Source organism: Arctopsyche grandis, chromosome 12 (genome assembly GCF_051622035.1).
Source record: "Arctopsyche grandis isolate Sample6627 chromosome 12, ASM5162203v2, whole genome shotgun sequence".
Taxonomy (NCBI): Eukaryota; Metazoa; Arthropoda; class Insecta; order Trichoptera; family Hydropsychidae; genus Arctopsyche; species Arctopsyche grandis.
Window position 1 is genome coordinate 27,560,924 of NC_135366.1, and position 16,757 is coordinate 27,577,680.

Here is a 16,757-nt window from a genome sequence, read left to right on the forward strand (position 1 = left end):
CGTGGCCGTGGCCGTTGTTTGTGGTCTTCGCGAAGAGTTCGCGGGCATCTGTCAGCTCATCTGACGCTCTCTAGCCTCTAGCCTCTAGCCACGCCGAGAAGGTTGGCAATCGCTTTTGCGTTCATTTCACTTTGACAGTTCGTATTTCAAATCACAAATCTTAATTCACCGCGTTAAATGTACCGCAGGGAGGTCTATGAAAACACTGATTGTGTACTAACACTAAGAGTATCCTTTATTTATGTTCACTTGTTACAATAGTAATTATATGTGACGTTGGGACGTTGCCATCGTCTTCATCTTTAATATGGACGGTATCTAAAAGTGAATTCGTCATTTTATAATGAACTTGTTACATCTCATCTACATAAATAAATCGTCGGTAACATTATTTGTTTATCTTTGTTACATTGTATAACTTTTTCTATATGTCATCTATATATTATAATATATATATATTCAATTGTAAATAGGTTTTTGAGCTCTTTTTCCTATTATGCTGTGCATTAACATTAGAATAATATAATACAAATGATTACTAACCAAATAAAATAAAATTGTAAAATAGAAAGTGATCAGTAGATCAGTAGCTATTAAAATAGATATAATATGTATTGTGAACATAGTTTCGTAATAATAAAAAGCATTTAAAAATCAAACCAAATAATATATATTCAAGAATATGTTTATGTATAATGTGTTGAAAACATAATAAATCATTGTATTTCCTGTGCATAAAAGGTTTTTTTTTTAAATTTTGACCAGTTTTAGCGTGTGACCAATTTTCTCGTGACCAGTTTTAGCGCGTGACCAATTTTCTCGTGACCAGTTTTAGCGTGTGACCAGTTTTAGCGTGCGACCAGTTTTATCGTGACTTGTTTTAGCGTGTGACTAGTTTTCTCGTGACCAGTGTACAGACTCCAGGGATGTTCAACTCGAGAGCACCCCGGAAGTCGGTTTTGTGAGATAGCTAGTGGTAAGCTTGGGCGGGGCTGGTTTCCTCAAGGTGCCTTCCTTCGTCGTCGGTGGTCTGGTCTCTGCTGATGTCGGCTGCTCTGCTCTGTCCCTTTCTCCTTCGTAATGTGCGTGGGATGCGTGATGTGGAAAAAGGGAGGAAATTGTAATAATGAAAACAGGTTGTAATTCTGTTTGTATGGTGACTGTATTTTATATATATATGTATATACAGAGATCAAGCAGGGGGGACAGGGGGGGGGGAGTAACAAAGTAACCACGCGTGCCTTTTGAGGTTGGCCACGCGTAGCTCAGTTGTCTGCCTTCTGGACGAAGACAGACCAAGCTTCCTCTGGTGCACACCGGACGGATACTGGAGCTGGTCTCCAAGTATCGTCACAACCCTCACCAGCCTCTAGCTGGTGATTTCGGTGGCGAGGTGGGCCCCGTAAACACCGGGGTGTTTAAGCGCCAAACCGCTATCGACAACTGTCAGTTTGTGTGCCAACCGCTGACTCAGGGTGGCCAGCACAAAAATATATCGGCCAAATCGTGGGTCGTAAAGCCACGAAAGCCGATCATCAGACATAGTCTGAACAACCAGTTTTAGCGTGACGGATGATCACGAGTGACCGATCTAGAGCGACCAGTTGTCCTTGTGACAGGTTCACATTTGACTAGTAATCACCGAACCTAGATATTAGCACATTCATCGGTGAAATTACAACTGTATTTATGTTAATACATGTATATCTGGAAATGATTTTATACTTATAGGAATAAAATTAGAGGATAAAACTTAATTTTGACTTGTCACAGCTTTGGTAAAAGATTAATATATTTTTAACATGTGCATTTATTAAGTCAATTTATTAAAACGTGCTATACATCAGTGAATAATTTTAAAAAAGATTTATAGATAAAAAATAATATTTAATAACATCATTGATTCATCTTCTTTTCAATTTTTCAATCATTAATATGAGTAGTTTTATTTTGATTTAAAGCTACGTAATACAGCATAATACGAATAAGATGTTTTCAGCACCTGAAAACCAAAATTAAAATACAAAAACTGTACATTAGGGGCCTTTTGCAAATGATGTCACCTGATTTTTCATCATAATTCAGCACAAAATCTTATATCCCTTATAGTGGTGACTTTAAATTATTATGTTATACTTGAGACAGTATGCGCTAAACCAATAACATCATTTGTGAATGCTAATAAAAATTATATTATTTAAAAACCAATTTATTTATTTTTTTGATTTCATGTTATCAAATTTTCCACTACTTACCTATTCTGTTTAATTAAAATTATTACATTATATCGAGCCATTTGTGAAAAAAATCACAATATTTACGTACATTCACCAAAGATTGAATAGATAGATGAAAAAATTTTCCAGCGCATATTATTATCGGCTGGCTCGTTCTCATCATAAAAATCAATATAATCCTCTTGAACGATATGTCTGTAGAGATCCATTCACAGTTGTATATTGCTTGAGGTATTAATAAGCTCTAAAATATTATAAAAATAATAGCTTCAAAATTAATATAAAAATTTGAGGGCCATTTTAGTATCACCCCACACACAATTAAATTAACAACATCTATGTACAGTATTTTTACATCCAAACAATTAAATTATTCAGAATCGGGAAACCCATTGGGGCATGCTACACTATCAATACCATTAACAATTTCACGCGTATCAAGATCCGTATTGATTGTGTAGCATGCGCCATTCAACTGATTTCTGATACTACATAATGGTTCAGTGATTATTCCACACAAAGCGATCTCGCACACGTCACTTAAATCTCGATCACGGAACATCTAGCACCCAAAAATTCCATCCATCGCAAACTATCATACTGAAGATAACTCGAATGCCAGATATTTCGTATTCGCGATTTTGCGCGTGATGGCAATGATTGTCGTGTGCGCGGTCGCAATGTGCAAAGTAATCTGTTTACCCTACATAATATATAAATATTTTCATATTGTACATACATACACAGTACGGTAAACGGATTATTGCGCAAATTGCGATCACGCGCACGACAATCGTTACCACAAAAATCAAGAATATACGGTGGAGGGATATAGCACGACTTGTACCATACAAAACTAGGTCGATGATATCACCTATTTCCCTCATCGAACTTAATCTGTACAAATGACATCATCGCGTCCTGTTCTCGTACACGAAAGTTAGCCGTGGTCGAAATACTTCGTCCAGCTTACCCATTAAGGCGATTCGACACGCTCCAGAAACGCAATTACGAGTACACGGGAAATCCCAAGGAGCTACGCAACTACTCATCAAACATAGAACACAAAGGAAGACCTCCACCCCGTTGGAATCTTCCAGAACGTGATCTCACCAGCCCAGCTACACATTGCTCAAGCAACACCTTTATAAACCAACGCATCGTCCGCAGATGCCAGTGAGCTTCAGGAACTCGACCTGGCTCGTTCCAGCGAATCACCTACCTACTTCGCTGTACATACAAATACACCTGTATTAATCGAGTAATAAAGATCCTCTTCAAAATTCAACTGAATTTCCATAGGCCGGGAAACGGTCCAAACCTTCAATCCAGCCTATAACTGGTGACCTCGACGTGATCTTTAACCCGCCCTATAATGGCACTCGAGTTCTCTTTAGTACAGTATTCTGACAAATGTTTAGTGATCGAGATTTTAGTGACGTGCACGAGATCCCTTTTTGCGGAATAATTACCGAACCACATAGTACATCGCATCAACTTACCAGTGAATGACATTTGTATTATTATAACGTATTTATTATTCATCTTTCTACTGATGTTTACTTAAACTACAATTAATAAATAAATAAATAAAATTAATATTATTATTTACTTTTTAGTTGGAATCATTAGTATGTAGACGTCACTAATTTAATTGTGTGCGGAGGGTACTAAATTCCAGCCAAAACTTACCTCACAAATGAGTATATCTCCAAAATAGCAAAAGATAGCCAACTCCATCATCATACCGAATGCAAAAACAATACTGAATAAAAACTCAACCGATCCCGTGTTGGCCTGAAAGCAAATGTTAATGCTATAATTTTTATCACGGGCAACACTGAGCTAATCGCCGATGTTTGATTTTGGCGCATTTTAGGTTATGTTCGTATGACAGACGCTGTTGTACAAAATTTGTGAACTAACCAGCCGAATTGCCAGTGATCTGATTAACGGAATAAGAACTTCAAGTTCTAGGATATTCACAAAATGGCACAAGCTAGCGCTCCCGTCAACCCGTCAACTCTACTTCCTCTTGGTAAGTATTCCATCTTTAGAACTATATTACATGTCATTCTTCATCATGTCAAATGTATTGAATACTAAGCCTCAAAGTGCGTATTGGATAAATTCAAATTTTCAATTGTTCCTTTTCAGAATTGGTAGATAAATGCATCGGCTCCCGAATACACATAATCATGAAGAACGAGAAAGAAATTGTCGGAACTTTGCAAGGCTTCGATGACTTTGTTAATATGCTATTGGAAGATGTTACCGAATATGAATCTACACCGGAAGGAAGACGCATTACGCGATTGGATCAGATTCTCCTCAACGGAAATAATATAACTATGGTATTTATATTTTTCATATCATTTCACATATATCTTTATATTATTATTAAAATTAAAATTAAAATGAATTCAATCTTGTTTTCAGCTCGTTCCCGGTGGTGATATGCCCGACGCTTAAAAACAACATTCATCGTTCTATTATACATATTATAATATAATAATTAATATTGTTTTGTAAAAATAATTTCTACTATTTAAATTAAATATTTTTGTATAAAACTCCCGACCATTGATTCAAACCTCGTAGACTTACTAGAATAATTTGAAGTATAGCACTGCAAATAATGATCGCAGACATTGCAAACCTGGTGAACATCGTCCACGTGAAAATGGATTCCACCTCTCTCACAAAACTAAAATGAAATTATTAATAATCATATGATATTTATAAATAGTATATTATTATCACCATCACAATTCACCGTAATATCATTTCGTAGTGTTGAATACATATTATGAATTCGGCTTTCATATCTATCGTTCTCCCTTGTTGTTTGGTAATGATTATACAATTTCTTTGGTACACGTGTTTCTTAAACTTACCACGTTCTTTGCCAATTTTTTCGATGGAAACTCGTAAAATTCTCAATTGAGCGTTTGCATGAGCTATCAGGGCACATATTGTAGTGTTTATCACAGTTTGTCCCACTCCTCCTAATGAAATGAGGATTACTTCAGACCAAAGCACCCAATGAATACTATAAAAAAATTATATATAGAAATTTCATATTTTTCATACAATAATAAAGTAATTATATGGAATTTCATTACTAAGGAGGATCCTTAAAGAGCTCTGGCAACCATAAATCTACTGGCAGCTGAAATTCTTCGCTCTTGTCAAGGTATGGGTACATCAACCATAAGATTCCATTGAGTATTGGTTGCACGGCAAAAACAGCGCTACCCAAAGGAATTGATTTAATAAGAGACAGTGATTGCTCGCTTGTATTATTCCATCCAGGCCCTGAACAGCGGAAAAGTGAAATGCTAATTAAGACTGTTTCCTTATTAATTATATATTTTATTCACACATATCACTTGCCGTCCAATATTCGTATTAGTGCTCTGATTCTGTGTGCATTTGTCCAAAATATAGCTGCTTGAAGAAACGATTGTGCTTCTTCCAAAATTTTGGGCAGCATTTTCAGTAGCATTTCTTTGTCGTCCACATGCTTTGTATAATTATTACAATATGTTAATAGTCTAGTGAAGTTTTGATGGACTACTTTGAAAATATCTATATATAGATATACATATTTTATGGGTTCGGTGCAAATGATCGACAAGCGCCGGACAGACTGAACCACAGATTAACTGGATGGCTGCTTTAAACGCAATTCTCGACTTCACGAATGATAGATTGCACATCAGATGACGAGTAACCTTTCGATGTGCACAGATGCAATTATTAAAATTGAGTTGGATCTTTCTGGCGAGTTTAATTAGGCAAAATTCAGAACTAAAGTATCAGAAGCACAGAACTTATACAGGGTAGGTATGTCGGGACTTCGGGTAGATTTCGCTTAGTGTAAGTGCGAGCAGTGCGCACGCATAAGGTACACGTACAGTTAATCTGTGGTTCAGTCTGTCTGGCGCTTGTCGATCGTTTGCACCGCATCGATATTTTATACATATACAGGCGGACCTCAACTTTCGCACACAATTGGTTCCTGAAAATGTGTGCGAAAGTTAAATGTTCGAAAGTTGAGGGATGTAAAAAAAAAAGCAAAAAATGTATGTATTAAATAAAAATTATTTATATATGTACATTAAAAAGTAAAGTAAATACATAAAATAAAAAGCAAAAAAGCAAAAGCAGAAAAACACGATAAAATAAAAAATAAAAACAAAAGAAAAATAATACGTAAATAAAATACTCAAATCCTATTCTTAGTTTTACATTCTGCAAAAGAAAAATAGTAAAAAAAATATCACAGCGACGCCCAAATGGAAGAGAGTAGATTAAGATTTCACACATACATCACATTCAAATTAAGAGAATAATGATGAGCGCAGGCTGCCAGATACATATGTTAAAATAACATCCGATAATCTACACTCACTTAGGTGGAAAAGATCGCATTCAGGCACGGCAAATTATAATCTCGTAATGAACTTGTCAAGAGTTAGTTGAATATGACATTTTTTTTTTCTTCATAGAGAGTTCTGTAACAGACAGTACTCTTATGAATAGCCCTACGTACTTGAGATATTCGTTCTCCATTGGGATCACAGTCTTCCATAATGTTCAAAAACTTTTCGAGACGCGTAAAAGCTTCGTTCATATTTTTTATAGTTAAGGTATTAATGATTTCTTCTGGTTCTTCTTCCTCACTTTCAATATGTATATCATTCTCGTTCTCTTGCCGGTCCATTAGAAATTCATTGGTCATGGGTTCAGAATGAGATTCAATCATCTCATTAATATCTTCAATGTTAACATCTAGGTTAAGTTCGTTCATTAAGAGGACTATTTCAAGTGTGATAGTTTCTGGAGTTTCATCAAAATTTATATCACCCATCATTTGTGGGCATAGTTTTCTCCATGAACCTTTCATTGTTGACTCTTTTATTTCAGCCCACGCGTCTCCAATATTGTTTATTGCGTTCCATATGTTATAATTCCTCCAGAAATCTTTTAATGTGGGCCCACCTTCCATGTCAGTTGTCTTGATGGCCTGATTCATTATCGACCTCATATAATATCGTTTAAACGTAGCTATCACTGTTTGGTCCATGGGTTGTATGAGACACGTAGTATTGGGGGGAAGAAACACAACATTGATTTCTGGATATAAATTTTGTAGAGATTTTGGGGGTCCTGTAGCATTATCTAAGATTAATAATATTTGAAATGGTAAATTATTAACTTCACAATATTGCTTTACTGCTGGTACGAAATGTGAAGTGAACCAATCTTTAAATATTAAAGCAGTAACCCAGGCTTTTTTATTTGATTTCCAAATGACTGGAAACAATTTTTTATCTTTCCCTTTCAATGCTCTAGGATTTTCTGCTTGATAAATTAACATTGGCATCAATTTTAAATCACCAGCTAAATTTCCACCAAGAAGCAATCGGTTTTTAGAAGGTTTATGACCAGGGGCAACTGATTCTTCCTTTGATAAGAATGTACGATTAGGCATCTGCTTCCAAAATAAACCAGTCTCATCTACATTAAATATTTGACTAGAGGAATATTCACCATCTTCAATAATTTTGGACAATGAACAAAAAAAGTCTTTTGCAGCATCTTCATCCGCATCAGCTGATTCTCCAGTGAATTTAATATTGTGTAAAGAATATCTTGTTTTAAAATTTGAAAACCAGCCGTGACTTGCATGAAACACCGTGTTAGAATCTTCTTTTAGTCTATCCTTCCAATCCTTATGCAAACTAAGAGCTCTAGCTTGAACTGTTGAAGTTTTTTGATTTTGGTCACTTATTCAATAAGACAAAGATTTCTCCATTTCATCCATCATTATGCCGTGCAGGATGTAACACTTTCCACAGTACGGGCTCGTTCATACGCATTTCATAGTGCGACAGGGAATGGAGGAGAGGGAAACAATTGCACGCAAACAAACATTTTTGCATTATCACCAAAAAAAAAAAAAAAACGATTTTTTAAAAATGTGCGAAATAGCGAATTGTGCGAAAGTCGAATGTGCGAAAGTTGAGGTCCACCTGTACAATGTAATATGTATGTATAGATATATATAGATAAACAATTTATAGAGTATCATAGAGACATCTATGGATAAATTTGACAAACACTTATGCAATTTTATAAATCAGCATAATCAAGATTCTGGAAATTCGAATTTTGCGAGAAATCAAGGTTGCCAATTTGTTATAACCGTTTCAATGAAATGAGATAAATTGATAAACTCTGGTAGGAAACGATTGACCTGAAGTTATATATCCAATCTATGCTGCTGGTTGATTCCGTATATTCAGTGCCGGTTTTAGGGCGGGCTGGGTAAGCTGCTAGTAAGTTAAGGCGCCACTTGAAGCGCTCCAAAACTTAAAATTAGAGCGAGCAAAATTTTAGATAGAGCGTTAAACCTCTACGTTCTAAATTCAAAAATGTATACTCGGCAAATTCTATTAGTTGGGCGAAGGCGCATTCCCTTTTATATTCTATTAGGCTTCTCAAAAAATTTCCCTGTGGCATCCACAATTTAAATCTTGTGCTATATAACGCTTAGAAAATTTTAATTTAAAAACTTTTAAATTAACTTTTTAACTTATTATTTAAAAAGCCTATCTTTCAAATAAAATTAAATTTCATTAAAACAACATTTACAAGAATTATATCCGAACATTTAGGTTGCTATGCAAATTTTTTTGACATTTCCTATAACTGTAGCAATTGGTTAACGTAGTTTTCCGAAACTGTAATTAAAACTTAGCCCCAGGGGCATCATTGGGGGGGGGGGGGGGTCCATTTTCGGTAAAATTGTATCCTTGCTTGACAGTGACCGATAACGGTGTATCCAATGTATGCGTGCCACGAAAGCCACATTTTTTTCTATGTTTAAAACTATCTAAAAATACCCACGTGCCACATGCTCCGATGTGTGATTTCGCCCTAACAAATACGTCACCAATAAATGACAAGAAAGTCAACGGTATCAAACATATCAACGGTATCAAACGGTAAACGGACTACTAGTCATATGTAAACCAGTCACAGGATAACCGGTCGCTCTAGATCGGTCACACGTGATCAACTGGTCATACCCTAAACTGGTCACACCCTAAAATCGGTCACGAGAAAACTGGTTGAACGATTTTAGGGTGTGACCAGTTTTCTCGTGTCCAGTTTTAGTGTGACTAGTGATCACGTGTGACCGAACTAGAGCGACCGGTTGTCCTGTGACCGGTTCACATTTGACTAGTAATCACCGAACCGTATCAAACATATCAACGGTATCAAGAATGTCAATGGTAGCAAATATGTACATATGTCAACATTTAATCAAACATTACCTGAATCATATAAACTATTTCTGCAATTTGAAAAACAATATAGATTGATTGAACGAAAATACTATAAAATATAAACGCGAGAAATTGGTTTTTGGAATATTTGCTCGAATCTATGGGATAAAATCCAGACAAGTTCAGAACAAGTGTATTCCATGACATACTGTCGGACAATTTAACATCTTTCGGAGCCGAATCTTTCATCTTTTTCCGGGCACAAAACTCAAGTCAAACCCTAACAACGACCAAATACCAATTAACAATCACAAAGTAAACTATCGAATTTAATTTCATTTTGATTTTTATCGAAACCCCTAATTACACAGTTGATTTTTTTAAACGCTATACTAACACAGGTATAATTAAAATAATTACACATTACAGCTCGTTGTAATTATCTCCATAATTACCATATCGTGCTATATAAAATACATCGGGACTTCACATTAATAAATCATCGAAAATGAACTCCCAACTGTATCATCACTCATATTCTCCCAGGCTAAGCATCGTTGGGTGTGTCCGTGGTCGGATGGGTAAGCGTGTCGAAGTACGCACTCTCCCTCGTATGTATCTCCTTTCCATTTCAGTTGAGATTAAAAAAATTGTAGATAATTGTCGTGTTGTGTGTATCTTAGATATCCAATCGACACAAAGAAAGTGAAAAGACACTCGACTGTGACATAATACATACTACCAGCTGCGAAAGTGTTATACGTCGTCGTTCAAAGTTGCCGCTTTATACCAAATACGGCTTTATTGCTCTCAGGAAGAGCTTTTATGGAACTAGTAATGGCTAACGAGGTTCCCATATACTACTACTACTACGTACTAAATTCTTGGGTATTGCGAAGCAAAACGAGACGCTTGAGAGGTCATGATCCGTGTATCCTGTTTCCTTTGGCATCCCAACATACATACATACATACATACTTCTCGAAAATTATACAAATAGCTATTTCGGTCACTGTATGATTAACAATCATGTGGTGAATTTCTAAACTGGTAGATCATAGATAGTAATTAAGTTGTCGCCATTCGGTGCTCCAGCTTTATCAATCACCATATGATTAGCAATCATGTGGTAGATTGATTGATTGATTTACAACATTATTGGTGATGTAAGAGCATTGCCATTAGGTAGATGTTTCTATAGTTGCAATGACCTTAGGTGCAAAAGAGAGTAGATGGCAATCATAATCATGATCAATTTTATCATACATAATTTACCGTTTATCAAAGATCTTGGCTATATACATAAAGGAGGAGCAAATGAGGGAATTCGCATACTAAAACTAAGTTTTGAGTTCTTCTTAACGTTCCTTTGTCTCTTTACGCAACTTTGAATACTTCCAGTTTTGACATTTCTCATGTCTATCACATCATGTATAGCTATATAGGTAGTTACCAAAAACCATAAAACAACCAATACAACCAACGTCTATGACTTGAAGTCTCTTGGGCTACCAAATGATTACCGTGTACTCTTTTACGTACATCTGAGGTCATCACAATGACAAGCTAATCCGATCGTAGTACTTTCAGAGAGGAAATAAGAATTAATTGTACTAAATATAGGACATCTGAATAGGTCTAAAAGACTTCGAACCTCTTCGTTCTCTTCGTTTCTCTGTAGCACGGCTGTCTTCCATAGAATTTCTGAACTTTGCACGGGATTTTGAGCCTTATATGCGCCTATTTCAACTGTTTTAAGGTTCAAAATTGGTTGAATATATTACTGAGAGTTGAATGCCATCTATTCAATTTGCTTATAATGAATATATACCAGTCAAAATTAGTTTTTTGTGGAACCATACTGAAACCTCGTTTATGTGACGTCACGTCTGTTGAACAATGGCGATGATACGTCTCAATTTTATGAAGAATGATTATTTGACAATTAATCCAAAACTACGAGATATATTATGTATTTTATTGTTTAAAATAATACTTTATGTGTTAATTAACATATCTGGTTACTTGAGTAAATATTAAAATCTGTATTTAAGGTCGAATACTCGATTGCCAAATTCGCGAAAAAGGTGCCGCTTACAGGGCTTGTTCACTATATTTATTGCCGCGGGCAAAGGATTGAAGATCTCAAAACTTAGTTTTAGTATGCGAATTCCCTCATTTGGGACAATATGCTCCTCCTTTATGTATATAGCCAAGATCTCTGATTAACGGTAAATTATGTATGATAAAATTCTGGAATTTTGTTTTAGGTACACGTTTTTGACTTTCCATTTTTCAGTATAGAAATGTGAAAATGGACTTTTTCAACGCCTACTCTTACTGTTACTTTTGAAGATTTCATCATTTCATCTGTGATACTTGGATGTGGGTATTTTATCAATCGCGTAAAAAGCTTCCAACGTTCACTTCTTGTCGCAAGTGCGTCATCGTGGCCATATTTGAATCATCACATGAATAATTAAGGCTTCTAATGGCGTAGTACGTTATTCAGTGTTCGCCCACTCAGAATGGCTTTAAATTTATTGCCGATTAAGTGCAGTTGAATTTAAAATTGTCTGAATCTTTCGTACAAGCAAACATACAAGCAGGTTTGAAAAGGTCAATTGTTGCCAAGTATACATATGTACGTCTGACTTTTATATTATATAATATATACATGTGTAATATCTACATGGCACCATTCAATGATAACCTTTCAAAGCTAGTCTACTAACTTTACATAACTGTATACTCGGGGCTTAGATTGGAATAACAGGAGGCTGGGATTTTATATGTACATATGTAATAAAAAACAAAATTTAACTTCAACTTCATGAAAACCCATTTGGAAATTCCCAACTTCTCAGAAACCACAAGGTCACTAAACTCTCTTATTTTTCAGGTTAGGTTAGAATTCATCTTCTTTTAGATCTTTTTTCAGGGGCTATTGGAAATGTAGGAATTTCCCAACTTCTTGGTAGCCACTAGGTTACTCAATTTACATATACATAGGAACATATCCTTGCAATCAGTTTTAAGAATATGTTATTTTATCTATATTTTATCCTTGTATCTATTTTCATTGAAAACCCATCATAAAAATTTGATATTTTTTCGTAGATCAGCAATATGAATTAGTAAAAATGGATGAATTGGTGTTATTTGGATGAAGCATTGTATAATTGAGACAGCCTTGTAACTGGGACGAAATGTTCCCGATTAAGGTCTATTCATACTGGCACAGCATAGACCGACAACTGCACGTCTACACCTGTAGGAAAAGTACATATTATTTGGTACATTCTATATTTTTTTGATTTTTAAATACTTTGAATATTACTAAATGATGTTCACAATGCATCTTATATGCATCTTGTATGCTACTGATCTACTGATGATAGACAAAATCTATTCGTATTGTTGCGCAGGGGTGGGTGGAGAATCCAAGTAAAAGGCCAAAGTCGTTTCACAGCATTTATTGATGATTAAGGAGATACACGCACTGGCAGTGCTCAGTCCAGAATGACCTGATATCGCCTACGTACCGCCTTATAAAGGATAGATCTCTCAGGACGTCTTATCTGTTTACCTATTGTATAGTCACGTATTCGTATATGTCTTCCCACGGTATGAGTCTTCTGGGAAGTGCAATCATTGTTTAGCTTACTTGCACTTAGCCTGTCGCTAATCCTTGAAACCCCTTATACCGGTCGCACGGTATGCATTTAGTTAATCCGTTAATAGATAATCCTTGAACGGTCACAGTCTCTGGGATTCTATTCGCTTAATCCGCGGTGTACGTAACAATATTATACAGCAGTACATGTCACCGTAACGTTTCAAGCAAAACGGTTTTCTTCAAAAATTGTGGGGATAAAAACGTGAAGTCATAGTAGCGAGTGCATGCGCACTGGCGAAAGTGCGCATGCGCATATGAATATTTTCGGAAACTATATATAGTATTGTAGTATAGATATAACTAAAAGGAGCCGCCGTCATAATTGGTTTTCGAGGATTATCTCCAGGCTAAGTGCAAGTAGGCTAAACAATGACCACCGAATTGGCTTAGTAACGGCACCCGGTCCATTCTGAGAACTGACAGTGATAGCGTGGGACTGAGTGCCGTGGGAATGTATATCCGGGGACCGGTCTCCGTGACGAGACAGAATGTTTAATGACAGAAAACGCAAAGATCGAAAATCGAAAGATCAAAAAAAAAAAGGTGCATGGTAAATGGTACATACTCACGTACATACTCACTTAATTTCCGCGAGCAGGATACAACAGGAACAAGAGAAACAGGCTTTTCCTCCCGTGTTAATGTGCGCGCGCAGAATACGGGAGGAAAAGCATGTTCCTCTTGTTCCTGTTGTATCCTGCTCGCGCAAATTAAGTGATTTTGTACCGTTTACCATGCACCATTTTATTTTTATCTTTCGACTTAAGATCTTTCGATTTTCGATCTTTGCCTTCCGATATTTGCGTTTTCTGTCATTTAACATTCTGTCTCGTCACGTAGACCCATCCGGGGACATGCCTAAATAGTAGGGAAGTAAAGTAATAAAGGGAGTGACCTGTCCTTTATAAACAGGTACTTAGGCGATATCAAGGCATTCTGGACAGAGCACTAGCTGTGCGTGTATCTCTTTAATTACCAATAAATGCTGTGAAGCGCCTTTGGCAATAGATATATTTGGAATAGTTTCTTTTTATCAAGTTTCAAATATATTATACTGTTAATTATAATGATACCAATTTATTTGAGTGTATGTAGATTAAAATGTTTTTTGTCCATTTCATTACGTATAATATTGTGACTTCGCCTTGCATTCGGACAAAACTTTTCTGAACGTGCGCTGCTGTATAGCATGAATATGAGTAGTATTTTCCGTGCACTGCGGTGCTGGGCTGTTGCCTTGGATCTTTAATCGGAATCTTTTCAACACATCCGTTCAAGTGTAGGTATTTTCGCATGGCCAATGTTTCATTCAAGTCTCAATACCTGCTGTCTTTGTTGGCTCTCACTTCTAAACTGTCCTACCAAAAGCCTCGCCTACTTAATATGAACTTTTACTGAATTATTATTAGGACAATCGATCCGTATCCTTTGATCGAAGGTCGAATTGACGGTGTGGTGGTTTGATTTGACCGATTCGACCTCCGTTTCCGGTCTTCGCTAAACATCCATCTCCGAATAACAGGACGTCGACGAAAACCGCACTAAAAAAAAACTTTCATCGTCTGAGGCTCTTCGTGAATTTATTTATTCCCGCGGCTGCTGCGGTAGAGAACCGGTTGGAGTTAGGAAACACAAGGTACACAGTGGCGGACTGGCCATACAAGCGAACATGCCCGATGGCATGTGGGCCCCACTATCTGTTAGAAAATATGGGCCCTCAGTAAAATTAAATAACTTTTTAACTATTTCACGTGTGTAAAAATGTATAGGATATTGCAACTTTAGGACCTAAAGTTTGGGTATTTCAACAAAACAAATTTCTTACGATATACACAAATAACTAATACCTGCTTTAACAGCCCAAGGATCGGTTAACTTTTTTATTAGGCTTGAAATGTAAGTTTCAACATTTGCGTGGGCCCTTTTGCCGGGCCTATTCCAACCTCAAGATTATGTATATACCAATACCTATGTAACAACTAACTACTGAAATAAAAATGGGAATAAACAAATTTTCTTAAAACAATTTTGATAGGATGATTCATCATCAACCAGCGATTTAAATTTACTTCATACTTTCAAAATAACATTTGATTATACTTCGATGATATAGTAAGATTTAAATACACAATTTTAAACAGTTTCCGAATATAAAATCTATTCCTAATCTAGACACATCCATGTAAATAAAAATATAGGATAGGGGCCCCCTCCCCAAAATCCTGATTTTCGATTAACATTAATTGAAAATATTATGCATTTTTTTCAGGGACGTAATTTGGGGGGGCCATAGGGGGGCACTCGCCTAAATTAAGGAATAGTGTGAATTTAGAAAATATTATGAATTTAATGATTAATGAGATACTATGGATCTATGAATGCTACGTGTATTTCTTATGTATGTTACTTTTGGGTAACTAATAAAATAATCGCTGCTATGTGCTTTGAAAAAAAACAAAACAAAACTTTATCTAATGTTATTACGTACATATGTACATAGATAAAGTGACAAGACAGTCGGTAGAAATTAAGTTAATTGATAGTTTTTTGGAGAATCAGTTTGATGGTCGATTAATGTTGACTATGTAAAGATTTGTGGAAAAAAATTTTCGCCTGCGGCGCTTTTTTTTCTTTTTACATAATATTTTTTTATAATTACTTTTTCAAAAATAAGCTTATTTTTTTCATATTTTATAACTCAATAAGGTAAAGAATATTTTCCATTTTTATTCCGATATAAAAAAGATTTTTTGAAAAAAAATTCTATTTGACTAATCTTTGCCTGCCCTGCCCCCCAAAGAAAAAGCTGAAATGACGTCCCTGATTGTTTTCTACCGAAAGTAAAAGCCGCTTTTATGCCGCATTCTTTTATGATGCATTATATTTACCTAGGACAAGGGTTAAAACGAAATATACAATATAATTTATGGATCTATTTTGCTTTTGCCATTTTTCTTGTACCTAAATTTGTTTATTCCCAATTTTGAAAAAAAAAAAAAAATTTCCCTTGATTTTTAGCGTGATGGAAAGAAGAAAATTTTGTTATATGGGGGGGGGGGGGACAAATTATTTTAACCCTGGGTGGGGCCCCCTTTGACTCCTGGCATGCACTGATTTCAGTCCCAGTCCGCCACTGAAGGTACATATACATACCTGAAAGGGACGGATGTATACAAATTGGTAATAGTTGAAGTGAGACAGTGGTTGTTGGCAGAAACGCACCTTCGTCATATATGGTTGTCTTGCAGTGTGGGACACTGCGACGGTGCGTGGTAATTTTATTGTATTTATATTGTGTTTAATTTTCATCGGTCGATTAGTTTATAATAAGTATAATGTAATTGGTACAAACTTACATTTAAAAAATATGTACTATATTGTTGTCGGGAAAATCGGAAAATTTCTAAATGGAATCCAGTTGAAAAATCTAACTAGAAGAAAAATATACATACATACATTTTCGTTGCTGAAAATGTACTAAATCAAAATAATATATGAATGATTTAATTTATTACTATGATTTCGTTCATAATTTGAAGA

The 16,757-nt window shown here is 35.7% G+C and overlaps 2 protein-coding genes across 2 annotated transcripts in view; one reads left to right on the forward strand and one right to left on the reverse strand.

Annotated features, from left to right (window-relative positions):
* Window positions 1-16,757, reverse strand: part of LOC143920396 (uncharacterized) — a 443,610-nt gene that overhangs the window by 157,495 nt on the left and 269,358 nt on the right. The gene's annotated exons all lie outside the window — the stretch shown is intronic.
* LOC143919884 (U6 snRNA-associated Sm-like protein LSm5) lies at window positions 4,183-4,818 on the forward strand. Its single transcript, XM_077442449.1, has 3 exons — window positions 4,183-4,275; window positions 4,395-4,591; window positions 4,677-4,818. Exons 1-3 carry the CDS (start codon window positions 4,227-4,229, stop codon window positions 4,707-4,709), a joined length of 279 nt encoding a protein of 92 aa, XP_077298575.1. The 5' UTR covers window positions 4,183-4,226; the 3' UTR covers window positions 4,710-4,818.

Excerpts from the sequence above, each read along its gene's own strand:
- LOC143919884 (XM_077442449.1), top strand. The coding sequence starts at position 4,227 with ATGGCACAAGCTAGCGCTCCCGTCAACCCGTCAACTCTACTTCCTCTT. Across the intron at positions 4,276-4,394 it reads GTCAACTCTACTTCCTCTTG|AATTGGTAGATAAATGCATC; the intron begins GTAAGTATTCCA and ends GTTCCTTTTCAG. Across the intron at positions 4,592-4,676 it reads ACGGAAATAATATAACTATG|CTCGTTCCCGGTGGTGATAT; the intron begins GTATTTATATTT and ends TCTTGTTTTCAG.